The following is a 27,120-nucleotide window of genomic DNA, read 5'->3' on the forward strand; positions in this document are numbered from 1 at the left end:
ATATGACCTAGTCTTCTGTAACCGACTCACGAAGTTAATAAGGCTAAGATTGGCATGTATTTCCTCTTTTCAAATATTAGATAACATTTTAAATAAGAGGATATGTAACATAATCCCTAGAGTAATATTAACTTGTACTCTGAATGCAAGTCATTATTGTGTTTCAAGATGCTGTTCCTCTGATCTACCAAATGTATAGCTGTTGAGCTACAGATTTAGCATGTGGGTGTTAGCTACTGCTGACACCAGACTTACTTGAAAGGCGTCACTCTGGCCAGGTGTCTTATCTTTGCAATTTGATCTCCTTGTAAGTAGCTCTTCATCAGAGCCAGCATTTCAGTGTCTAATTTGAGCCCTGACCAAGTGTCCTTCACCTTCATTAGATGCACATATCCCACTCAGCCAGAGCTGTTAGGACAAGTAGAAAAGGCCACAGGCATGGATTTACACTGGGTTCCTTAGAACACTTCACAATGGCCACTGGATAGAGAAATGCAATTGTAGAGGTTAAACACCACAGTGGGATTGAGTGAACCAGAGTAGTATGAAAGTGTGATACAGATCAGAAAAAAAAAAAATGGTAGAAAAGAAAGAAGATATATCTAAACGATTTGACTTTTACAGCCAACACCAAGAAGGCTGTTTGTCATTTTCATTCCAGTAATGTCAGCACTTGGCACAGTGTCCAGTTCATAGTTGGTGGGCTGCTGGGCACTGCAGGGAGGAAAAGGGAACAATGGTTTCCCTGTTTTTGGTTTTGTTTTTTAATCTTTTTTCCTGTTGGACAGTCAGCTCTGAAATAAAGAAGAAAAAAGAAGACACATCTTCAGAGTGCTTATTTGCCCTCTTTGTTCTCTTTTTAACATATTTGTTTGGGGCAATATTATTAAATTAAAGGTGTGTAGTCATGACTAGTTTCCTCCCCAGATGACCTGTAAAAGCACCGGAGTATTTAAAAGCCATAGCCCACAATGCTCAGCTTCAGTCAGACAGCTGGGCAGATGTCCTACTCAGTGGATTGTTCACGGTGCAGGCATGGGGAAAGTGCTGTGCACAGTAGCAACAGTGCTCTAAAGACAAATGTGATTTTGTTGAAGAAATGGAAATGCACATGCTCAACATTCAGCAGAAAATTGAGAAACAGTTAGAAAAGAACATAGCAGAAATTATCAACCTGATGTAGAAAGACAGGTACTCAGACTTTCAGTCAGAGAAAACTTTCACTTCTTATTTTTCCATAAATCTGAAAAGAAGAAAACATAATTACTGACGAGCCTTAAAGTTTCAAGCAGGGAAAAATATATTTGAACTTAGATTGGAATACCCAACTGCCCCTCCTTTAGGAAGTTCCTGTCTCCATATCATTCTAAACTAATGAGTATTAGTTAAGCATCTCTAGTGAACCTTGTAGATCTAAAATCTGAACATGATTTCCCCTGCTAGATTACATGAAGGGAGTCTTCAATTGCCCTTGAACTGCAAAAAAATGCCTTGCAGAGCTAAAGTACTATGGCACAAAGCTTTTATATCACTGTAAGCTGGTTGTAAAACGAAAAATGTTGAGGAATAATCTGTAGAATGCAAAATCACTGAAAAGTATTTTGAGATAAATCTCCATATATCTGTGGAGATTTTTATCTCCATAGGCATTTGAGATACAGCAGGGCCTTGATTGGTCAAAATGAATAGGACTAATGATCCCTCAGAAATTCAAAGGCTTAGTATTAATTACTTCTCAACAGCTGGCTGTATTTATAGTACTAGTTGGCATAAGTTGCTGAGTAAGGAAATTTCAGATTTAGAACTGTCCCTAAATAATTTACCCTCCCATCCCAGGGTAAAAGAAAAGAAAGAAAGAAAAATCTAGTTCACAGCTTCCATGCTGAAGCCAGGACTGATTCCTATTACAACAGAATTTTATTTTGTTCTCACAGACTTTTTTTTTTTTCTTTTTTCAAATAAATTAGTTAATCAGTATTTCAAAACCAAGAAATTCTTAAAGTAAACTGAAAGGCAGTGCCAGACTTCCTGAATTTCTTGTACAGAATGACATCGATTCCTGGTCTTCAGAGCAGTGCTATCCTTGGAATGTTCTGCATTGATGGAAATGTTATTACTTTGTAGTCCACTGTGACAGCCACTAGCCACATGTGGCTGTTGAACATTAGAAATGTGGCTAGTGTGACTAAGAAATTGAATTTTAAATTGTATTTACTTTTAATTAACTTACATTTCTATAGACATTTATAGTTAGAGGCCTTCGTACTGGACACTGAACTTCCAGACGAACCAGACAGATTGCAGGAATAGTAATTCAAAGTACTATATATCTGGATATGTAGGTTTTCTTCTATATTTTCTTCTAGCAGTTTTACAGTTTCTGGTCTTAAGTCTAAATCTTTAGTCCATTTTGAGTTGACTTTAATGCACACCTTGAAATAAGGTTCAAATTTTATTCTTCTGCATGTGGATAACCAGAATAATATACTTATGAATATGACATTCAGCAACACCATTTACTAAATATAAAATAATTCTAAACTCTAGATCAGTTTAGAACAGATTTTTACAATTATGTGCAATCAAAATTTAAATCTCATTCAAATTTTTTCTGGTCTAGAAGAGAAGATGAAGGGAAGAAAGCATATCTCCATCATTCTACTTTTTGCTAAGCAGACAGCACAAAAGGAAATGTAATCTGATACTCAAATTTAAGCCTCACAATACACTTGGCTAAAAATGGCTTTTGTCAGATTTTAAAGTAGATGCATATTCTGTGATAAAAAGATGAAACTCCATACTTCATTCTTTGTCAAAACTTGAACAATTTTGTCTGTTATGTTAGAAATGTTTTTTTTCTCATTAAGTGTCCTTCGGAGAATAGAATCATATTTGGGGATAAATTTATTAATGGATACAACTGTACTCTTTCCTCCCAAACCTGGTTCTCCAACAGAGGAGTTTGCCACCTCAGTGGAGGGCACCATTGCCCATCTAGCTTTTAAAGTTAGACATTTGGAGGCATTTTGGCATCTCCTTCTCCATAATCCCCCACCAGGTTCTGTTGATTTTACCTTCTAGACAGGTGTCTTTCCAGTTCATTAAGACTACATCTGCATTGCACAACCCACCCTATGGCTCTTTCCTACTCCTGAAGCATCCGTCTAACTGCTCCTCCTGCATCCACTGTTTCATACACTCACTTGCAAACCTTACAGTGCAGTTATGGTGAACTTTTAACAAAACAAATCTAAGTATATTCTTTCCTTGCTTAAAATGGGTGCATTTCAAATGAAACTCCAAATCCTAACTGGCCTGACAGTTCCTATATAACCTAGCTTCTGCCTGCCTCTCTAGCTTTGAGAAGAGCTGCCTTCTTTAGGATTAGGCTTACCAGGACTTGGCAGTACATCTAAAATAACTGGCTTTAACAAAGCAGAAGTTCATTTTTCTCTTGTAAGTAGGCAATCCATGGACTGGTGTGGCAGCTTCACAGTCCTCCAGGATCTAGGCAGCTTTGATCTTTGAAGTTTTTCCACCCTCACCACAGACCTTCCAACTCATGGTCTAAGATGGCTGCCCTAGCTGCACCCTCACATCTGCATTCCAGCCAGGAAGAAAGTAGAAAAGGAAATAAATGGCCAGTGCCTTCCTTTCAAGAACATTTTCCAAAGTTGCCTCCTGTACTCCCACTGCACCCTGTTGTTCAGAACTTTGTCACCTAGCCATACCCAGCTGTGAAGAAGATTGTTCTCTGCAACCTGTGCCCAGCCAAAATCCAGGGCTTTATTGTTGAGAGAAAGGCGAGATACATTTGGGAAACCACTTAGGAGTCTCCATCACAAGAGCTAATGAGTATGAAATCTCTGACATAGAAAACTCAACAGATAGCACATAAGCATATTATAAGAAATATAGAGGCAACAGTACTAGAGAAAATGGCTAAAACTGGTGAAAATGGTTGCCTCTGGGAGCCAGGAACAGTGAACCAGAGGACTGGTGTTTTGCATTAAGTCTTTCAGTACCATATAATTTTTTTCCATGAATATTTTGATAAACATTGCATTTTGAAGGCATTTTTTAAGGCACTGACTGAAGCCAGATCCATGAATGTGTATTAGGACTGGGTGAATTTTCAAAGCCCTTGAAGTGTTTTTATTTCCCACCTTGCCATCCAGCTCGGAGTCTTTGGTATTTATTCAGAATTGGTTGTATATGCATGGTTATTATCAAGGGTTGAGGATCAGGTTTAAGACATTTGGCCACAAGCAGTTCCCCCTTTTTTCCTATTATTAGGACACATGGGGTATAAAATACTGAAATATTAAATGTCTGTGACTTAATGCATTTTGTCTTATTTTCCTGACCTGGGCTGATTTATAATAAGCATGTACAGGAAACTTTTTCTAATTGGCAGCAGCCCTTTTCCTCCATGGATGTTCTGTGACAGGGAATGTAGACACAGTAAACTATCATTTGCAGAAGATTGCTTATCAAAATCCACAGACCCAGAGGCCCAGATGAGAGGTAGGGGAGAACTGGAACATGAAGTTGTAGAATTCCAGAAACTAGAAAGATAATTCTCTGCCGATGAAAAAGAAAGTTTTTATCCAGATGTACTCTTGTGAGACTTAAGAAATGATTACCTCTTTTTCATGAGTAATACACCAAACCTTACAATTGCAATCCTTAATAGGTTTTGTTTGTTAAATAGTTAAGCCAAGAGGAATTGTTGCTAATGAGAGACAAAGGGTTGAAAAGGAAAACTATCATTGGGCTTGTATTTAATCACTTTTTATTTTCTCAGATCTCCATCATGTCATTATCTGGCTTTGGTGCTTACATAACTTAATTAGGAGAGTTCAGGCAGCAATGGGAATAGGAGGGCAAAATGAAAGGGTAATAGTTTAAATGGATCACCTGCAGATGTGTGATATGGATGGAGATGAAGCCTATTAAGGACCTGATTTTAGAAGAAGTGCTTGACATTGATCATTTGTGAAAAGGATGTTTTTCTTACCTACATGCGAGGTTTTGTACACTTGTCTACAAACCTTAGGCGTTGGTGCATCTGATCATCAGCTTGTAGAATTACTAACACCAAGCCACTTTGAAAGAGCAGTCAAGGTTATTAACTTTGGCAGGAAATGAAAATTTGGCCTTAATATACATGTGAAATTGAATTGTCTGTAGCACAAAGCTTTGGAGATTACCCATGCAAAATGAGAAAACTATCTAAATTAAAAATTGTCCCCAGTACAGTGGAAAGTAATTTTGTAGACAGCATTTTTACTGCATTGAAATCCGTGAAAAGATTGGCTCTATTAATTTTAATTTAAACAGAGGCTTTGTGTCTTCTAAAATGGCAAATGAGATGGAAAATGTATTTTAAGGGGAAAAGTGGGTTTCTGGATATGCTGCAGGCAGGCAGGCTTCCTACTCCACGACTTTGAGTCTGCACTGAGATCAGTTGGCTTCAGAGGGAAGGCTTTTTCCACTGTGACAGGCATTTGAAATAAGGGCATGCAGACAATGCCTCTATTACATATTTCAGACTTCAAGAGTAGGATAAGAAACAGATCAAGGCAAAAGTCATTGGTGGCTTTTACATTACAGTTACCAAAGAAGCTGGGTCCTCAACAGAGAAAAAAAAATGGAGGGATTGAAAATATTTTCTCAGCTATAAAATAACTTTCTTATAATCCCTGCCTGGAAGAATACTGGGTAGGGAATTTGGTTGCACTAACTACCTTTTCACTAAAAAAACAAAAATCTTTTACGTAAAGAGAAATTCAAGTTTTCATTCCCTATTCTTTGAATGTCTTTAGTTCACAACAATACATTTATTTATTAATTAAATAATTATTGGTTAAATAGATAACATTTATTTGAAACCCTAGTTTAATAACACATTATTTACCCGTCAAGAAAAATACATTAACACAATAGCCAGAGTACAACAAAGATTAATAGGCTGTGTGTCTCTATTGGCCAGAGCCTTAGGGACCTTATTATTTAATACAGTTGTCATGATGAGGAAACTGAGGACAAGTAAGTGATTGGCTTATGCTGGTTCTTAGAGTTGCCTAGTAATAGAGCTAAGCCTACAATTAAAGTCACCCAAACTTCCAGATCATTAATATATTTACTAAAGGTTATCAAAAATCAACACTGCTGAGCAGACAACATGCCAAAATAATAACTGCCCTTTCCTCATCTTTACATTGTTTTCTTTTTGTTTTTCAGGTATTGCTGTGCTTTACTTACATCTTTATGATGTATTTGGAGATTCTGCCTACCTACAGATGGCACATAGCTATGTAAAGCAAAGTCTGAACTGCTTAACCAAGCGTTCCATCACCTTCCTTTGTGGGGATGCAGGCCCCCTGGCAGTGGCCGCTGTGCTGTATCACAAGATGAACAATGAGAAGCAGGCAGAAGATTGCATCACACGGTAATCGTGTTTCTATATGAGGATTATTATCTAGATATCATTGTGCATTAATTCTGCATGTGTTAATTAACAAAAGAACATTCTAGTGAGTTTACTTTTCTCTTAGCAGATATGTTTCACTGCTGTCATTTGATCAATTGTCATTATTCCTGTGTTATAGTTAAGGAACAATGATTATAATACCTATTTTATTGCAAGATATAAGACGTTGTCATGTTCCAGATTAAACATCAGTTCAATAATGTAAACGAGACCAAAAGCCTAAACATGATTACTGATCCAAGGTGCTGTCCAAGATGAGTAATTCAAGGAAATGCAATTCACTTCCTACAGATTGGCTGGAAGAGTCCTTCTAAAGGACCACAAACTGATTCAAATTTGTCTTTCTTAGAGGCAATGACATGCACATTCCGATTTTCATTTTTGGTATAAATTATGGTGGTCCACTAGAACTGGTGAATTGTGAAGAGTTATTAAATGTTTGTACTAATTGACTATAATTGTTGCCTTACCAGAGTTTATTAAGCACTCTTTTGGAATTCTAAGAACCCTGGCTGCCATGCAACTCGCACTGCACATGCTAACACTCCAGCAGTGTTTTAACCAGTGACCGTCCCTGAGTTCATCATGGTGTTTGATTCCCACTATTCTTTTTTATAAATTACTGTTAGAATAGTATTACCATCACCAATTTACTTTGTCGAGGATCCCTTGGCTAATCTTGTATAGTTCAACAACTCTATATTTCAACAATGGGCTTTGTGGATTTTTTAAGATATGATTATGCTATATTCAAAGAAGGAATCATTTATACCCCTATCCCTTAGGGGGGTGGGTGGGTGGGTGGGTGGGTGTGTGTGTGTGTGTGTGTGTGTGTGTGTGCGCGCGCGCGCGCGCGCGCGTGCGCGTGTGCACATGCGCATATTCTCCCTTCCCTCTCAATTTTTTCCCATACTGTGATATTTTCTTATTGTAACTAACTTTTTCCACTGGAAATTGTAACAAGAGGAAAGGGGTAGGTGGGCCAAGGAGATTTTGCTCCACCCATGATGATTTGGGAGTCATTATTAACAAAATGATTGAACATATATTTCAAAAACACCTTTTTTAAATACATGCCTGTGCTACATTTCTTAGGGGCTAGAAATTACATAGTATAACTTAAAAAACACATTACTTAGTGCATCTAGAGGAAAAAAACTGAACATTCCTCTCCAGAGCTGAGAAGCTTTTAATATAAAACCTGTCACCAAGCTCAACCAAAATGAAAGATGAAACAAAACAGTTATTTCCCCCAAAGTGTAATTAAAGTGTGTTCCTTCCATAGTAGCTGACTTGCATAAGACTTGCCAATACAAAACTGTTCTATACTCACCTCAATTTAAAACATAGAAACTACCTTTTAATTTTTTTTACATCGCTAATGTTTAAAGCCATCAGCCAACAACTGCTTTAGAGTTCCACAAGACAGTCTCATTCAGTGAATCACTGTTAAGTACCATCAAATTAAATTGTAGTGCTCCCAATATTCTATATACAATGCCAGCCTTTCTAGAATAAGTGCAGCCGAATTTTAATAGTTTGCTGTGTGAGAAATGTTAATGTGTTCAATGAGAACAGGATTCATAGATACAAACAGATTGGGATTTGTATCAAAGCACTAATTAAACAAAATTAAATATGTGTTTTTACTGGCTGCTAAGAGTCTTCTGTAGCTTGTCTACCTGGGGACAACACAGTGACTCTAGGGAACAGCACTTGCCAATCTTGACTCAGGTAGACAACCCTTTTCTTCATGAAATCTTAAGGACCTATTCTAACACACAATCTTTGGGAAATGGTATAATACATCAGTATTGGTTTATCAAAATTAAAATGCTCGTAAGAGTATGCTAAGATTTTTATTGTTGTTGTTGGTATATTGGTACGAAAGTTGTTTTTGTTATTTATCTTTTTAAATTTTATGACATTTAAACAGTATTTATAGCCAGTAGGCTTGTTAAGGCTAAATAGATACTATGTGATTATAATGGGAAAGTATACTATTTGTGGCTATAGCTTTGAGTTTTCAGATTTTTGTTTTATACGAAACAGAAAAAGAATGATTTGGAATGATTTGTAAGTTAGGGAGTTTGCTTTTTCTTTTATGTCTTCCTTTTAAGGGAAAAATCTAGAAATTTGACTTAATTTCAAGAAATCCAAAATTATTTAATATCAGTTATTTAGTAAACCTCCTTTAACTTTTACTAAACTTTTTTTTCATTTTACAGACCTTTTGCGATCCCACACTCACATTCTCTGTGTACTACCTGTTAGGCTTCGTTGCCAACATCATGTTCTAGCTAGCTCCTTTTTCTACATTTTCTTAATGTAATGGTCTTTCACAGTCATAATTTTGAGTTTTAGAGACTAAAAGGTCCTTTGAGATCTTCAAAAGTCTAATCCCTAAAGAAGCAGAAATCCAAGGAAATCAGTGTTTTCCTGTAGTACATATTCTTAACCTTGGGCCTCTGAGAATCGTAGGGCTTCTGGAAGTATATAAAACCCCCAAATTATATTCAGCAAGGAAAAAGCATTTCTGCTTTTCTTAAAAGGATCTACAGCTCCCCAAAGGAGGGTGTGTATGCGTTCATGTTCAAATTGTCCTGCAAATGGCTCAGGGTAGAGGAGAGGACTGTACATCGCACTAGTTCATTCTATACCCTGATACATAATTGTATCTGTTTCCATCCCACCCACTTCTACACATTGATGCCATAGCACGAATAGAGTGTGTTGCCTGTTTGTTCCCAATTAGATGGCTAACCTGATGTAGATAGTGCTTTGGGACCAGTACTTAGAATGATGAAGCACTCAGGCTTTCTGGTCCAGAAATGTGTAACCTCTCTTCTTGTAGTGTGATGAGTCAGGAATGGCCACCTTTTTTTAAAGTTACAAACCTTTTGATAATATAAGGCCAAGGACTCTCCCCAGTGACACCCTGAGGAAGTACTGCGAGGAGTGGAACAGAACTACCTTGTTTGTATGTCTTTATTCTTCCTTCAGTGACATTTCAGGGACTTGCTTATCTCTTCTAAAGATGGGTTGCTATTAATATCAACATATCAAAACAGCTGCAACAATGTGCTTGTGGGTTTGAGAGTTTCTGAAAACACATAAAATAACGATGATGATTTATCAGTGGTATCGTTTCTTTATTTTAACTTGAGAATGTAGCATGTAAAACTTGCAGTTAAGTCCTAGTAATCATCAATCTCAACTAATGAATTTTAGTGATTCGAATTCAAATCCAGAAAAAAAAAAGGAACCCTTCTTTTATTACCTTAAACTGTATTGTTCTAATAAGATGCTCTGAACAATACTTTATTTTAAATAAGTATTTGAAAGGTATTTGCTACCTACTTTGAATGTTCCAAATGCAAATGTGTTTGGCTGCAAAATAAATGGAATGCTAATTATATATCGCCACCTAGTGGTAGTGCAGTGGCACTATCACTGCACTATAAATAAAGGAATGGAGTTAATGCAGTGGTTCAAATACTTTATTTCCGTGGAATATCATTGGTGTCAATGCAGCAATTCTGTGTAATACTTACATAGAGCAGTGTGTGTTTAAAAAATATAACAGTAATTTTTTGCATAGTTCTTTCAGTCTTTGCAAAAGTAAATCAAAAGTACTTTATATTGAAATTCTATACAATTTGATACATTTATATTAAAATTTGATAATAGGTTCATATCAAAACTGAGACATTCATTGTTTACTATAACAGTTGAGTTTGTCTCAAACAGATTTTGTTTCCTTATGGGCCCAGTGATACTGAACTCCCAGTTCTGGCATGAGAAAAAAACATCCTTAATAAATGTTTTTATTAAAAATTTAAAATTTTTATTTAAAAATTAAAAATTTCTTTTAAACTTAAAGGAGTGTGTGTGTGTGCGTGCGCGCGCACACACACATGCGCAGATAGATATAGTATTGAAGTAGAAAACAAAATGGCCCATAATTCTACTACCCATATACCCCTGTTGTTTTAAAAATATCAAAGTAGACAAGAAAATATATTAGAAGAAAAAGGAAAGAAACCCCTGACCAAGTTTCTTGATTATCTGTTTCTCGGAATATCTATTTCTGAGATAACCACTGTTTCACTGTGAATTATTGGCTGCCTATATTTGTAGAAGAAAAAATGTGGATGAGGCAACATTTGCATATTTAATCTGAGCTGCCTCAATTTGGTGAGATATCATATGAAAAAGTTTTAACTTCTTCACTAACTGCAACTAGCCATGCTTTAACACCCCCTCCCACCTTTCCTGCTGGGGAGTAAGTTCCCTTAAAGACTCCTTCATAACTTTCTCTGTCTTTTATAACTCTCAGACACTTTCACTCACTAAAATCATCTCATTCTGCTCATTAAAACCCATCCTCTTCATTTTACATGTTTTCTTCCCCCCTCACCACAAGTGTGTGGAAGTGGTAGAGAGGGAGATGGGAGAGGAAGACTGTTTTCTCTTTCACATCTACCCTCTCTGCTGAGCTAGGATGTTTTCACTGCATCTATTGGTGTATAGCCTTGTGGTAATAATTGTTAGGTTTTTGTATGCTTGGGATTTTGGGGGATTTTTTTGGTAAATATTGGTGGTCTCCAGAGATTGGCAGTAGAGGCTGTAATCCCCCTCAACTATACCCCTACCTACTGAGTATGTTCAAATGAAAGCACACGTGGGTGCCCAGTTCTGCCAAATGTGCAAACATTTATTAGGAAGAAGATACACATGTGTATATTTAATCTCCTACCCTGTTTTTTTTCTTTTCTTGTTTTTAAATTATACTTTAAGTTCTGGGGTACATGTACAGAACAGGCAGGTTTGTTACATAGGTATACACATGTCACGGTGGTTTGCTGCATCCATCCCCCTGTCATCTACATTAGGTATTTCTCTTAATGTTAGCCCTCCCCAATCCTTCTACCCCCTGCTATCCCTCCCCTAGCCCCCCCACCACTTGATAAGCCCCAGGTATGTGATGTTCCCCTCCCTGTGTCTATGTGTTCTCATTGTTCAACACCCACTTATAAGTGGGAACACGCAGTGTTTGGTTTTTTGTTCTTGTGTCAGTTTGCTGAGAATGATGGTTTCCAGCTTCATCCATGTCCCTGCAAAGGACATGAACTCACTCTTTTTATGGCTGTATAGTATTCCGTGGTGTATATGTGCCACATTTTCTTTATCCAGTCTATCATTGATGGACATTTGGGTTGGTTCCAAGTCTTTGCTATTGTGAACAGTGCCACAATAAACATACGTGTGTGTGTCTTTATAATAAAATGATTTACAATCCTTTGGGATTGCTGGGTCAAATGGAATTTCTAGTTCTAGATCCTTGAGGAATTGCCACATTGTCTTCCACAATGGTTAAACTTATTTACACTCGCACCAACAGTGTAAAAGCGTTCCTATTTCTCCACATCTTCTCCAGCATCTGTGGTGTCCTGATTTTTTTAATGATTGCCATTCTAACTGGCATGAGATGGTATCTCAGTGTGGTTTGGATATGCATTTCTCTAATGGCCAGTGATGATGAGCTTTTTTTCATATGTTAGTTGGCTGCATAAATGTCTTCTTTTGAAAAGTGTCTGTTCATATCCTTTGCCCACTTTTTGATGTTTTTTTTTTTCTTGTAAATTAACAATGGGGAAAGGATTCCCTGTTTAATAAATGGTGTTGGGAAAACTGGCTAGCCATATGCGGAAAGCTGAAACTGGATCCCTTCCTTATACCTTATACAAAAATTAACTCCAGAGGGATTAAAGATTTAAGCATAAGACCTAACACTATAAAAACCCAGAAGAAAACCTAGGCAATACCATTCAGGACATAGGCATAGGCAAGGACTTCATGACTAAAATATCAAAAGCAGTGGCAACAAAAGCCAAAATAGACAAGTGGGATCTAATTACACTTAAGAGCTTCTGCACTGCAAAAGAAACTCTCATTAGAGTAAACTGGCAACCAACAGAATTGAAAAAAATTTTTGCAATCTACCCATCTGACAAAGGGCTAATATCCAGAATCTACAAAGAACTTAAACAAATTTACAAGAAAAAACAACTCCTGCCCTGTTTTTGTAGCTCAGAGAAAGTCGTATTGCCTTCAGGTTTTTCTTAGACTTGTTTATTCATCAAAGTAGTGGGAAAGCCTATACCATCTTCCAAACCTTGAGCCCATCTTTACCACTCATTCTACCAATGAAAAATTTTCTAGCATTCCTTAATAATAACAAATTCTCTGGTGTAAATTTTGATAAAGTTCCTATATGAAAAAGAGCCACTTCACTGGCTGAGTACCTATGAATTTTGACTCCTGCTTAGAGTACTTCATCACTTTGGGGCAGAGGGTTGGAAGGACCTGATGTTTGTTGCTTTATATGCTAATGAACCATTCTTAATGTATAGACTAAAGTTAGATGACAGACATGCACAGGCATGGCACACTGTTTATGCTTAACTACTTTAAATTTCCACATAGATAATTTAAGATAATTTCTAAATTGGAAGGGATTTATTTCACAGATGAAAAATTTTAAGAACAGAGATTAAGTAGTGTGTTTAGTCTCTTAAGCTACCTGATAACATTTGTTAGGGCTAATGTCCTCTCATTACTGTTCTTTTCCAGAGTGTCACTGGCTCTCATGCTAATATCATTTTGTTAGGTTTCACCAAAAGTTAAAATGTTTTAACTTAAATGGGATCACATCAAATTTATAGGCTAATTTAGGGATGATTGAGATGCACTTCAAAATTTCATATGACAAAAAATCTAAAATAGGAAGGACATTTTTCTTCCCTATTTTATTTGCTGCTCACCCCACTCCCCTCAAAAAGGGAAAAAGGTTCAGAGGTCCAACTAACAAATAAGGTTACTTTCCTAATCTGACCTCCTTCTGTGATCTTCCCCACTACTTTCTGGTTCCTGGGGCTTCCCTTTTTTGGTTTCTGATGAGAAGACTGGGGCTTTGGTGACCCTGCTCCGTCACGTCTATGACTGTGCATGCTTCTAGGGCCAGGTGATACGGAGGACAGAGAAGTAAAGCAATGGAGCGTACATCTCCCTCCTGGGACCACAGTTACTTCAATCTGCCAGGGAGTTTCCCTCCCTCAGAGTTTGGCTCCCAGGGCTCCCCTTGCTTTCGCACCTGCTGCCAGCATGAGATTGCCTGTAGCTTGGGGCACAAGAGAACTGAGAAAAGGAAAATAAAGAAAAATGGAGGGTTAGCCCCATCTCTCTGATATTAGGAGTTCTTTTTCTTGAGACAGCACTGTAGGGTTTCTTCTGGGTCTCCCTCTATCAGCCTGCTTATGTCTACTTTTCGGTTTTGGGGCTGTACTTAGTTTAGACCAGGGGAATACTAGAGAGAAAAAATGGTAAACTCACCACTGCTTTGGTGGTACTTCAGATTCTTGTCCTCTTCCGCATTTTGCATGTTACTTTTGCTTTCCAGAGACCTCAGATAGCTGCTCTGTCTTGTCCAGGTTTTAGAGCCACATTTTCAGGGAGACACAAGGTACATAATGTGCTTACTCTGTCGTACCTGGAACCAGAACTGAAAGGAACTTTTTCTGAGACGCTGAACTGAATCTATCAGTAGGGACTTAATGAACTATATAATACATCCATTCAGTGGGGTTCTTTGCAGGTATTACAAAGAATGTGACTACTCTATGTACTATCGTGGAATCATTGTCAAAATGTATTATTAAAATAGCTGTAGAATGTATTTACAAATATGTATATTTATGCTTATGTGTACCTAAAATAATTCTATGAATACACACAAACAAAATGGTAACCATGGTTATTTCTGAGGAGAACTGGAAGGCTGGGAGACTGGGGAGATGGGACTGACACCACTGTGCTGTTAATATTTACGTGTATTATTGACTGTGGTAGATGAGATTTTCTTCAGGCAGGCCTGGTGACAAATTAAGAAATAAACCAAGGAAGGAGATGATGAGCCATTTGAGTATTGACTTAGTCCTTTCTCTGGGCTAAATGCCTTATGAGCAAGCAGTTCTTGGCTTCTCTGACCCCAGCTGCCAAAATACTCACCTTAGGGCCTGCCACCATGAGGAACTAGGGAGATTTTGGATAGCCTCAGCCATAAACTTGTATCCTTTCATTTTATGAATGTATTTGTTAGTTCCATTGTGAACTGAAGAAATTTAATGGAGGGCTAATCTGTGAGCCATGACTGTTCTATAAATAGATACTATCTATATATGTATAGATATATATTTTGTGTGCATATGTGTAATTTTTCAATGTAACATTTTTAAGTATACCCCAATACCTGATTCCTCTCAAATTATTTTGGGCGTGTATTTTTATTTTTAGGCTAATTCACCTAAATAAGATTGATCCTCATGCTCCAAATGAAATGCTTTATGGGCGAATAGGCTACATCTATGCTCTTCTTTTCGTCAATAAGAACTTTGGAATGGAAAAGATTCCTCAAAGCCATATTCAGCAGGTACTGTGTTTTTGTGTTTTTAGGAGTCTTTTTAGGATCCCACTTACTTACTGTCTGCCTAAACTACTGTTTGTGTCTCTCCAGTTAGCACGTTCCAAATAAAGGAAGGTGTATCTTGACCTCTAAAGGTTGGGCACAGTCCAAGAACCAATAGCTTCCTACAGAGTGCTGTTGGAAACATTTCTGACTCAAAATCAGAAGGCCAGCCTGCTCCATTTGAGAATTTAGATGCCCTCTCCAAAAAGGATTAGAGCCAAATTTCACCTCTCAGATGGAGGATTTCTTTTGGTGGTGCTTAGAGGAGTTTATGCTTTTCTTTGATGGGTGAACTCTCGTAAGCTGTAATGCTAAGAGCTTAATATCCTCTATGCCCTCCCCCTTCTAGGCTGAGTATAGTCCCACACACTTCTCTGATGGAGAATTAACCTGTGCCTTTCCTTGGCTGAAAGGTGGTGTCTAGTTTATCATGTTCCCCAATACCTCATAGTAAAAAAAAGTCTTTACCTCCACCAGGAAGGTTTTTATTCAGTTAACTTGTTCTTTTGGTTGGTTTTCTCCCTGTAGATTTGTGAAACAATTTTAACCTCTGGAGAAAACCTAGCTAGAAAGAGAAACTTCACGGCAAAGTCTCCACTGATGTATGAATGGTACCAGGAATATTATGTTGGGGCTGCTCATGGCCTGGCTGGAATTTATTACTACCTGATGCAGGTAAGGAGTGATTATAGTGAAACTTTAAAATGTCCTTCCTGAGCCATGTATTATCATGGGTGAGAAGATAGATGTTCTAGTTCTAGTTTGTCATTACTTTCCTTGTAAGTACTTGACCTAGACAAGCAAAAGCGATGTTTACCAAGGTGCCTTTTAAAGTATATAAACATTAAGGGCCCTGCGTTTTGAGATGACATTTGATTTGCAGGTGACCATACTTGCCCACTTAGTGCCACTTGTGCAGACTAAAGCATTTTGACCTATAATTCTGTATGAGGTGCCTCTACTCTGCTCTTTCAGCCAGTGCTTTGAATTTAAAATATTACTCCACATTAAAAGGCACAACTAATTCCCCAAATTCCAGGAATAAGAACAAAATCAATAGAAAACAAATGAGCGCTTGTTGCCTAATGCTCACTTAGAGAGCAAAGCTGAGGAGATTTTTACTTACCTGAAAAATAGCTGAATATGCTCGGCCCAACAGTTCTTAGGATCTAATACTATTGGGGCACATCAGTGAAAGTCAGACTACAAACATGTAGAATGTACTGCAGCAAACATAACTTGGGAGAGATCGGAAGAGGACTTCTCACAAGAGCATCATTTTGGGAGACTTAACGAAGCACTCCTTAAGGAGAAATTGGCACTTGTGAATAAGAATTCATGGCAAAGAAAATTGATTTCTAATGGTGGGTACCCCTGTCACCTTCCCAAGGCACACTGTGGCATAAAGAAAAGTGTTTCATTAACGTGTTCAGCAGGAGTGCTTAGATACATATACTACAAGCTCTTTGAGCAACTGGCTCTTAGAATACAAGATCAGTGTTGGATCTGTCCTCTACCTATAACTAAACAAGGACAACAGAACTGAAAAACTCAAGGTTATTATTACTTTTGAATGCAGAGTCACACATTGAGTGTTATGGCAATCAGAGACTCACTGGCATATTTATTCTACACTTTTCGATTCGAGGTTATGTAATTAGGATGTTGACATTTAGGCTTAAATTTCTTTATTTTTCTAGTGCATTTCTTCCTTTCTATTCCCAGTAGTGAATGTAGATTCCTAAAAGTTTTCAGAAAAGAAGAGTCTTCTGAAGTTTCAAGGTTAGTTAGAATCAAATATATATCTATCCTCTGAAGAGGACTAGACAGCCTTATCGAACTTTCATTGAAACAAATAATCAGGAGACATACTCTGCCTCCTTGTGTTAGCTTAGTAGTAAGGTACCTGAAAACCCAAGTATTGATTTTTCCCTTTGCAGGTTATTATCTATTTGAAATGACTTAATTTTTAATCCTAAAAGTCTATTCTAGTAGGTAACCCTTCAATAACATAAAATAAAACTATTGTTTTGGGCTATGTTGGATAATTCCTCCAAGTCTGAGGAGAATCCACTCATTCTACTGTAACACTTTAAACTGAGCTTAAACACTTTTAACGGAGCTTATTCTTTGTGTAAAATGAAACCTGTCTTCTAAATAACTCAGTGCACTTTGGAATCTCGTGAAAATGGTATGTCGATATTACGTTGACCCCACCACGACCGCCTCATGCCTGTGCTTCACACCACTGCCCAACCCCTCTCCCCACATGTCCCACACCTTGCCTGGCAAAACAGCACTTTGAATCTGTTGTTTAAAGACATTAGCAGTCATTGAATTAAGAACAGGACCAAAAGGAGAAACTAAAATGTGTATCAAAAATGGTGGTTTATATGCTCTGTGTCGGTATGTCCTATAAATCTGTACATTGTTAAATGAAAACAATGTGGCATTTATATCAGTCCTAAATCCTCTGCAAAAAGAGCTGATCTAGAGGCATGCTATAGTTTGGAATCTAAATTCCAGGTGTCTTAACTTGTTAATGTCATTTTCTATTAAAAATACCACTCTCTCTTCTCTAGATGTACTAATGAAAGATATGCTTGGTTTGTCTAGTACATCTCTTTGTGGCTTTTAAAGTTTGCTTTATATATTGAAACCATGGGAAACTTCTCTTACACTCATTCTCAGGCATTGACCTAGGAAAATTACTTATATGTATATAGATAACAATTAATATTGAAAAACAGTATATACAAAATGCCAGACACAGTGGCTCACACCTGTAATCCCAGCACTTTGGGAGGCTGAGGTGGGCAGATCACCTTAGGTCAGGAGTTCAAAACCAGCCTGGCCAACATGGTGAAACCCTGTCTCTACTAAAAATACAAAAATTAGCCAGGCATGGTGGCAGGCGGCTGTAATCCCAGCTACTCAGAGGCTAGGACAGGAGAATTGCTTGAACCCGGGAAGCGGAGGTTACAGGGAGCCAAGATCGCACCTTTGCACTCCAACCTGGGTAACAAGAGAAAAACTCCGTCTCCAGAAAAAAAAAAAAAAAAAAAAAAAAAAAAACACAATATATACAAAAGTCCCTAAGAGTTAACTGATAGCCCAATTTTACTTTGTCCCATTATTTAAAAATTTTTAATGAAATTACAAAAAAATTAAAGGCATCCAATAGGTGGAAAAATGGGATGAAATCCTAAACCTCTAATTAACCTTCCATTTCCTCTTGGCCATGCTTTTTTTTCTGGTTTAAATATACTGAGACTTAGGAAGGTTTGTTTGCTTCAGCAGAACTAATAATTTTCTTTCTCATTCTTAGCCCAGCCTTCAAGTGAACCAAGGGAAGTTACATAGTTTGGTCAAGCCCAGTGTAGACTATGTCTGCCAGCTAAAATTCCCTTCTGGCAACTACCCTCCATGTATAGGTGATAATCGAGATCTGCTTGTCCATTGGTGCCATGGCGCCCCTGGAGTAATCTACATGCTCATCCAGGCCTATAAGGTACTGTGTGCATTTTTGAAATAACCCAAAATTTATCATTTAAAATTAGTTTTATCCTAATCCATAAAGGAACAATAAATAAATCTCTTTTATCCTAATCCATAAAGGAACAATAAATAAATCTCTTGTGGAACCTAAGATCACTTTGCTAAATGGATTATAATTCATTCTCACAATCTATCTGTACCATAGCTGACATTGTTTCATATCCTACTTTTAACAACACTTAGGTTGCAATGAGATATTGTTTATGATCCAGCATGTTATCTAGCAGTTCCACTCCTAGGTATATATACCCAAAAGAACCAAAACCAAAAATTCAAACACATACTGTACATACCAGCATTCATAGCAGCATTATTTATAATTGCCACAAGCTAAAAATAATCCAAGTATTCATCAACAGATGAATTGATGAAGACAATGTTATACATACAATGGAACATACCACAATGCAATAGAATATTATTCTGCCATTAAAAGAATGACTTTCTGATGCATACTACAACATGGATGAACCTTGAAAACATTATGCGAAGTGAAATAAACAGATACAAAAAGGACAAATATTGTATGATTCCATTGTAGTGCATAAATAGCACTAATAAAAAGCATGCCCTATCAGACCTGCAATCAAAGAAGGTTTTTAATTGAGAAAAAGTAAGATATCTATGACCATTGGTGCCAAATCAACAAATTACAACTCTACAGGCTATTGATGAGCACTGGCATCTCATAAATAAGTAAACTTTTAGTGTATTAAATTCTACATTTCAGAAAATTAGATATATTAATAATGGAAAAACTTTTTAAACTGCTGTATCCTACTTTTAAGAACACTTAGGTTGTAATGAGATACTAAAAATATCTACTCAGAATATTTCCCAAGTCTTTGATGAAGATAAAAGAGGCAGTAAAATATTGTAAAGGTCTATCTCTATTTTTCTAACGAAGTCTAGTGTTTTATCATCAATTTGCACATTAATAAAGAACAGTTTTATTCTCCAATGTGTAAAGAAACTTCCTAATAGTGAAGGGGGGCATCGCAGTTATCGTGTGTTCTTTGGTAAGTCAGTAATGATAAGAGCAAGTTGCAAGTTAAGTAATGCTACTTCCTCAGTAACACCCAAATAAACACACATGCACAGAAAACTTAGACTGTACATGCAAGGTCATGCCCAATTTTTTTTTTTTAAAGCAAAACTTGTCCATTTTAATAATTGTCACTAGCAATATAACACACCCTCTGTCACTAAATCCTTTACCCTTCCTTCTCAAGCCATATCCCTGTCTCCTTCTTACCTCTCAGGAAGGAATATCAGTGGAACTTTCTTTTATATCTTGTATAATAAAATGCACGTCCTTTGCCTCTGCAGGTGTTTAGAGAGGAAAAGTATCTCTGTGATGCCTATCAGTGTGCTGATGTGATCTGGCAATATGGGTTGCTGAAGAAGGGATATGGGCTATGCCACGGTTCTGCAGGGAATGCCTATGCCTTCTTGACACTCTACAACCTCACGCAGGATAGGAAGTACCTGTACAGGGCCTGTAAGGTAGGAGTCAGAACTACCAAATAGAAAGCAGCTCTTTGGCTGGGCACAATGGCTCACATTTGTAATCCTAGTAGTTTGGGAGGCCGAGGCGGACGGATCACCTGAGGTCAGGAGTTCAAGAGCAGTGTGGCTAACATGGTGAAACCCTGTCTCTACTAAAAATACAAAAAATTAGCCAGGCGTGGTGGCAGGCGCCTATAATTCCAGCTACTTGGGAGGCTGAGGCACGAGAATCACTTGAACCTGGGAAGCAGAGGTTGAAGTGAGCTTAGTTCATGCTATTGTCTTGTAGCCGAGAAAAAAAAAAAAAACCCCAAAACAAAAAAAAAAAAAAAAAAAAAAAAGGCAGGTCTTCCATGAGGTTGTAGAAAAAGTTCTAGTTCATTTGATTTAATTCATTTATCCCTAAAATCATAGGTCTTAGATAACAAATATAGTTTTTTAAGGAAATCCTTCAAAAGCCTTTCAATTAAAGTAGCATTTCTCTAAAGGGACATGATTCTACTCAAGAGCATTTATGGGAGAAAAAGAAATTAAGAGGTAGGGTGATTTTGTGCCTTTCTTCTTGAATAACCTTGGAGATACATGATTCAGACAGCTCATTAAATTCCTCCCGTGCTGTGTACTCTCTTTCAGACCATCTTTTTCTCTGCATTAATCTCCTTTCTCTGATGTGAAGGTAGTTTTTGACTTTTCAGAGTAACTTGTAGAGACAACCTCTTAACTTTTGGGGGGCGTTCTGGAAGAAATCACTGTACTAATTTAACTTGGTCTCATTTTCAGTTTGCTGAATGGTGCTTAGAGTATGGAGAACACGGATGCAGAACACCAGACACCCCTTTCTCTCTCTTTGAAGGTATTTTGTACACTTTATTTATTTGCCTTATAATATCAGCATACTTCCCTGCTTGGTAATGTATTTAAGTTTTATCAAAAAATTAATTTTATAATTATTTTTAAACTACTTTTTTATCTTCCAATATGTTAAATCGATATTAAAAATCAATTAGCAATTGTACTACCACAGCCCCAATACTGGTAGCCATCAGGTGACTCCCTGTTATGGAGCCAGGCACATGTGGGGCATTTTGCAGATCTGTCATAAATCATTCAGCAAAAACATAGAGGCACTACTACCTCCGTGTCACAGCTGAGGAGACTGAGGCTCAGGCACTTACATATGGTAAATGGCAGGGCTATGACTTGAACTTGTCTGGCTCCATTCTCTTTCCAGTCGTCCACCTGGATATAAGGGCTGACCACGTCACTAGTGATCTCTTCTAATGTTGAACTGCAATACATGTAAATACAGACAGATTTCCAATGCATTTAAATTGTTGGCGTCAAGATTGTAATGTTGTTAATGTTAAAAAATGTAGCTATCTTTCCTTTCTGCAGAGTTGTAACTGCTCTGGGGGGCGGGCGGGGGTGTCAGTGAGGTGGGGAAGAAGCCATAGGATGCCGAAGGAGGCAGGCCAAGAGGACACCCACACCCTCCAGTGTGGCCTCTGAACCAGACCTTAGGGATGAGGCTGTCACCGGTGGGCACCCTTTGTTGCTGTTTGTATGTTTGAATAGACTGAAATGCTGTGATTTTTTTTTTTTTTTTTTTTTGGTCAATAAAGATATGGGAAAAAAAGCCATCTGTGAAATGGAGTCATTTGGTATAGTAACTTCTGCTTCTTTCTCTTTCTTCAGGAATGGCTGGAACCATATATTTCCTGGCTGACCTGCTAGTCCCCACAAAAGCCAGGTTCCCTGCATTTGAACTCTGAAAGGAAAGCATGCCCCCTGCAATCACTGCATGACCCTTGCTGTATGTTCAAATCCAAGCTAAGTGCTTTCATTGCTTTCCAAGGAAACAAAGAGTCAAACTGTGTACTTGATTTTGTTAGTTTTTTTCAGAGTTTGTCTTTCATTCGGTTCCTTTTAATTATCATTTACTTAAAATTATCCAAGAAAGTCTTTTAACTTTAATTTTAATGTCATCCTAAAGGGGAAAGTGAGTGATATGTACAGTGTTTTGAGGTTGTATACATATGTTTCAGAACTTGGAGGAAATCTTAAGTTTGTGAATATAACCATTTGTTACTGTTTTAAAAATGTTTAAAAGAAATTCAATATAGATAAAGATAAATATGTGACTATTACTGCACTTCACTTCTCTTTAATATTTTCTTCCAGCTGGAGGGCAGTTTTATGACTTTGCTCTAGGTGGTTCGTTTTGAAAGGGGACAAAAATATAACTATGTGCTTCCAGGAGAAAAATTTTAAGAGTTGCAAACTGGAACTGGGACCTAAATATTATTTTTTAAATTATTGATGCCTATTTGGATTAGAGCTAAACATACTTTCAGATTTGCCTGTTTTGTTGGCTTCAGAAGCCAAAATTTTAAATCAAAAACTTATAAAACATGTTGATCATTGTGAAAATTCTGAGTTGAAGGTTAGTTCAAGATAAGCTCACAATAGCAGTTTATGTTTTCTCTAAAATAATCTGGGTTTTTTGGAACTATTTATTTAAATATGTTTGTTTTTCAGTATTCAAGTAAGATCAGGAAGCTAATTTTCTATGTGTAAATATGCTCTGACCTAGGATTTCATTCCACTCTGACTTACTTTCTAAACTTTAACTTGGGTTTTTTATAGTGACTATGCATTAGTGCTGACTCTTTGGTATAAGCCATAAAATATTTTCCTATCAGTTTATCTGAACTTTGGTCTTTTCACTAAATAGTACAGTATTCTACTTGTGTTTAAAAAGGGGGATGGGAAGGGAAATACTATGTAACCAATAACTTGAACGAAAACACTAAACTTAGCTTTTAATAGAAATGCTATTTGTTTAGGAGGGATTATCCAGAGTTCATGCTCAGAACAAATGGATCTTTGCATATCCTCGGCTTAACAATTCATCAGTTTCTGAGACCACAGAATCAGGTTTTCTATGGTAGATGAAGACTCCCTGGTGCTTCAAATTCTGTACAAATGTTTTGACTCATCAGCTTCTACTCCTCCTTTCATTGCTGCCTTTGCCCGGCTTGTTTTGTCTCTTTGCAACTGATTTTGCAAAAAATTTGCAATTTTAAAACAACAGGGTCTAAGTATTTTAAATATGCCTATTTCACAGCTCTCTTGGTCACAAAAACATGCTATTTTTATTGGAACTTCAAACCAAATCCTCACTGAGTATATGCTGGTTCCTGCAGGTAACAGTCTATTATTTCCTATTTAGCACCAAAAGAGCTAATATTATTGGAAATTGTCTGACCCTTTAAAGGCCACTGGCAGTAGGATACAAAAAGCAGCCCACTGCTCAATTCCTAGGATTAGCTTCCTCCTGTGACTTGTGTAAGTCGGGACTACCTTGTGCCTCTCAGATTTCTGAAGTGCTACTGCACAGTAAGCCTTGTGCGTGCTTTGCCTTTCTTGTGAAAGTTTTGAATCAACGACGTCAGCACTTACAGAAAGAAGTAAAAGTAATACACAGCAAAACTATTTGCCTTTGGCTGGGGTGTCCAACTTGAAAGAATAAAACTCATTTGGTTTAGTTAAATGTCTTACTATACTGTGTCTGTGCTTTCAGCTACATTGCTAATCAAGGGAAAACAACACTTTTGCTGATCCAAAGGAGACTTGATCACAGTTCTCAAGCAGTGTGATAGCAGTGGTTAACCCCAGGAAGATTTCAAGGCAGGGAGAAGAACATTTCAAATAAGATTCTTGTTAACCCATTTATGTCTGCTGTTCCATTATTGGAACGCTAAGCTTGTGGGAGTTATTTACATCCTGCTGCTCAAAGTCATTGCCAAGGTCTGATTTTTCACAAAAATTTGCAACCTCCAGCATAAATGGGTTAATATTTGGATTGCAGTTTAGATACTGTCATCTCAGCAAATTTGTCAAAACAAACACAATTCAGGTTTTTTATTTTTTGAGCTTTTAAAAACTTATTAAACTGGCACAATTTTATCTCTATGCTATTGTTTGTTGTATTTATGCTTAAGAGCAAAAAAGTTTTAATGGGATTTTAAACTCAGGCAAAGCCTACAAAACTGAGACAGTCTCCTAACTACATGGTAGCAACTAAATAAAATTTTATAGTAGGCTTCTTAGTTTTAAAAGGAAGTGGCATCATTGTTTCAATTCTAGTTCTGTTATATTTTTCTCTCAGATATTTTTCTTGGTAAAATTCCTTCCCAGAAGTTGCTTCCTAGAAAACTCAATAGCCTCTCTTGTCTCTAGACAGGGACTAGGTAATAAAGCCTTCAAAGGTTGTCAAGCAGTATTCATTTATCCTGTCACATGTTTCTGTTTCTATAGTAATTTAGAAATTGCAAATAGTTAACTTTCCGTCATGTAAAATATGTTAACATTATCCTATTTCCATAGATACCATGGACTGTAGTGTGGCCTGAGTTGTCAGTCTTTAATTCTGAGTCATGTGGCTGCCTTTTCATCTTTGATGTCAGTTTCAATTATTTGGCGTCAAAAAGCTTCATGGTAGGTAGAGTTTTAGGTAAAAGTGGATCTAAGGATACTTTCTTTATTAACATTTCCTAAATAACTGAATTGAGAGACATATTCTGCTACTATGTCCTCAGGTTAATTTTTGTCTGATCTTATGATGCTCTGCCTTTTACTAGCTAGTTTTGAAATAGAAAATGTGAAAAGTGACTATTTACCCATATACTCCTTTGGCTACTAGAACTCATCTTTAGTCCTCTATTATTTACACTGAATTCCAATTTCATTTCTACTTCTGCTAAATAAGAGCACCTCAATACTGTGTTTTCTGTACTGTTGAGCTGCAGGAGAACTGTTTCTCTCTTATAATTATAAAAGAAACTGAGATATTCAGGGAAACTACCCCAATGTTATATCGTCATTTAATGGGAAAGGCTGGGATCATATGTATTTCTGTGTTCTATAAAGGATTTGACTTACTGGTTCTCAATAAAATTTTATTAGGACTGTATATTATCATGTGTTTTTTTTGTTTGCTTTGGTTTAAACTTGAGAAATACTTCCCTCAATGGCAAGTGATTTTTTTTTTCCCCTCTGTATACCCATTTCCTAGGCTTTGTTCCATTTTCTTCATTGTTGGATCGAAACTATTGTCTGTCAATAGAGATGTATAAGAGGAAAATATTTTTAATCTGATCATTATAGAGTTAGGAGGAATCTACTAGGCTTCAAGAACAACAACACTGTTGTTGTTGTTCTCATAACCATCTCATAAGAATCTACTCTGGGGTAAACTAAAGGCCTAATTTTAGAAATTGATTTTCCTGCTGACTAATTCTGAACAAAACTTTGAATAAAAGAGGCAGGATTAAATGAGGCATAATTATAAAATATATATGCGGAGGTTGGAAAAAAATTTGTGAGTCACTTGGGATGACTTTGTGCTACTAATTTTTATGACACAACTAGTTAGTGTGACTTAGCACAACGGACATTTGACAAATTATAAAATACTTGTTTTTATCTCTAAATTACAATTTGTGTGCTAGTACATATGATTAAAATGCCCTCATACCAGAAATAGGAACACTTTTCCACTGTTGGTTGGGAATGTAAATTAGTTCAACCATTGTGGAAGACAGTATGGCAATTCCTCAAGGATCTAGAACTAGAAATACCATTTGACCTAGCAATCCCATTGCTGGGTATATACCCAAAGGATTATAAATGCACACATATGTTTATTGCGGCACTGTTCACAACAGCAAAGACTTGGAACCAACCCAAATGCCCATCAATGATAGACTGGATAAAGAAAATGTGGCACATATATACCGTGGAATACTATGCAGCCATAAAAAATGATGAGTCCATGTCCTTTGCAGGGACATGAATAAAGCTGGAAATTGTCATTCTCAGTAAACTGACACAAGAACAGAAAACCAACCACCACATGTTCTCATAAGTGGGTATTGAACAATGAGAACACATGGATACAAGGAAGGGAACATCACACACCAGGGCTTGTCAGAGGGTGGGGGTATAGGGGAGGGATAGTATTAGGAGAAATATCTAATGTAGATGATGGGGTGATGGATGCAGCAAACCACCATGGCATGTGTATACCTATGTAACAAACCTGCACATTCTGCACATGTACCCCAGAACTTAATAACAAGAGTGCCTCGTATCTAAAGTCTATATATTGAATGATTGATAATACTGAGGATAAATGCAGAGTTACATATATTTCTCTCATCTGAATGAAGTAAAGATATGTATGGTAATATCAAGACTTTAGATGTAAGCAGTGAGACATGGAGAGGACACTGCCTTGCAAAGAGATTACAAAATGATGCTTAGAGAGGTCCTGCTAATTTTACAAGGTTAGTTTCCATTGGCAAGGCCAGCTAGTACTGTTGTCTAGCTTACTGCTCCCTGGCTTATTTTCCCACTACAAGAAAAATAATGACAGGCACAATAACTTGCACCACAGTTGCAATCTCATGAACAAAGAAAACTTCAAGATATTTGTTTTTTTGTGACTTACCCATAGTGTATATTTTCCTCATTCTGCATTGGAAAAGATCTTAGCCTTTCTCCTCCTCCTCATGCTTTCTAAATAGAAGAGAATAATAATTTTTATGTCATTTTTTTTTCCAAAATAGTTCCCACTGTGGATTCAAAGTCATTAAAATTCTCATGGCTTCTCCATTCTATTAAGCATCATTTAAACTGAAAATATCCTACAAGTTAGTCCCTGAAAATTTGCTTTCTCATCCAAACTTGCCCTCTTCCTTCTAAAACTGTGGGTCAATTAAAACGAGACAATGCTGGCGCTTTTTTTTAATTATTATTATTGAGCAATAGCAAATATATTGGCTTTATTGGTCCCATGATATAAATTGTCCAAACACTATTTTCCAGAAGCCCTGTGCTAGTACATCCTCAGGGACTTATTTGGCAATTTTGTGAGTAATGGGAGAAGGCAGAAAACACAATAAGCCAAGAGCTGAAATAATGAGGATTGAGAAATGGATCTTAGCAGGGCTGCTGCTCATAGTCA

At 37.0% G+C, this 27,120-nt stretch overlaps 1 protein-coding gene across 2 annotated transcripts in view; it reads left to right on the plus strand.

Annotated features, from left to right (window-relative positions):
- The window catches only part of LANCL1 (LanC like 1), a 44,915-nt gene extending 19,850 nt beyond the window's left edge, over nt 1–25,065 (plus strand). For both annotated transcript variants that reach the window (XM_032278340.1, XM_032278339.1), the window contains exons 4-10: nt 6,247–6,454; nt 14,852–14,987; nt 15,552–15,698; nt 18,352–18,534; nt 19,911–20,087; nt 20,871–20,943; nt 21,786–25,065. In XM_032278340.1, coding sequence (XP_032134231.1) covers nt 6,247–6,454; nt 14,852–14,987; nt 15,552–15,698; nt 18,352–18,534; nt 19,911–20,087; nt 20,871–20,943; nt 21,786–21,862 — 1,001 coding nt within the window. In that variant the 3' untranslated portion in view covers nt 21,863–25,065. The remainder of the gene's footprint in view (nt 1–6,246; nt 6,455–14,851; nt 14,988–15,551; nt 15,699–18,351; nt 18,535–19,910; nt 20,088–20,870; nt 20,944–21,785) is intronic.
- The last annotated feature ends 2,055 nt before the right edge of the window (nt 25,066–27,120 follow it).

Source organism: Sapajus apella, unplaced genomic scaffold, assembly GCF_009761245.1.
Source record: "Sapajus apella isolate SASKATOON/1434 unplaced genomic scaffold, GSC_monkey_1.0 scaffold10, whole genome shotgun sequence".
In the NCBI taxonomy this organism is placed as follows: domain Eukaryota; kingdom Metazoa; phylum Chordata; class Mammalia; order Primates; family Cebidae; genus Sapajus; species Sapajus apella.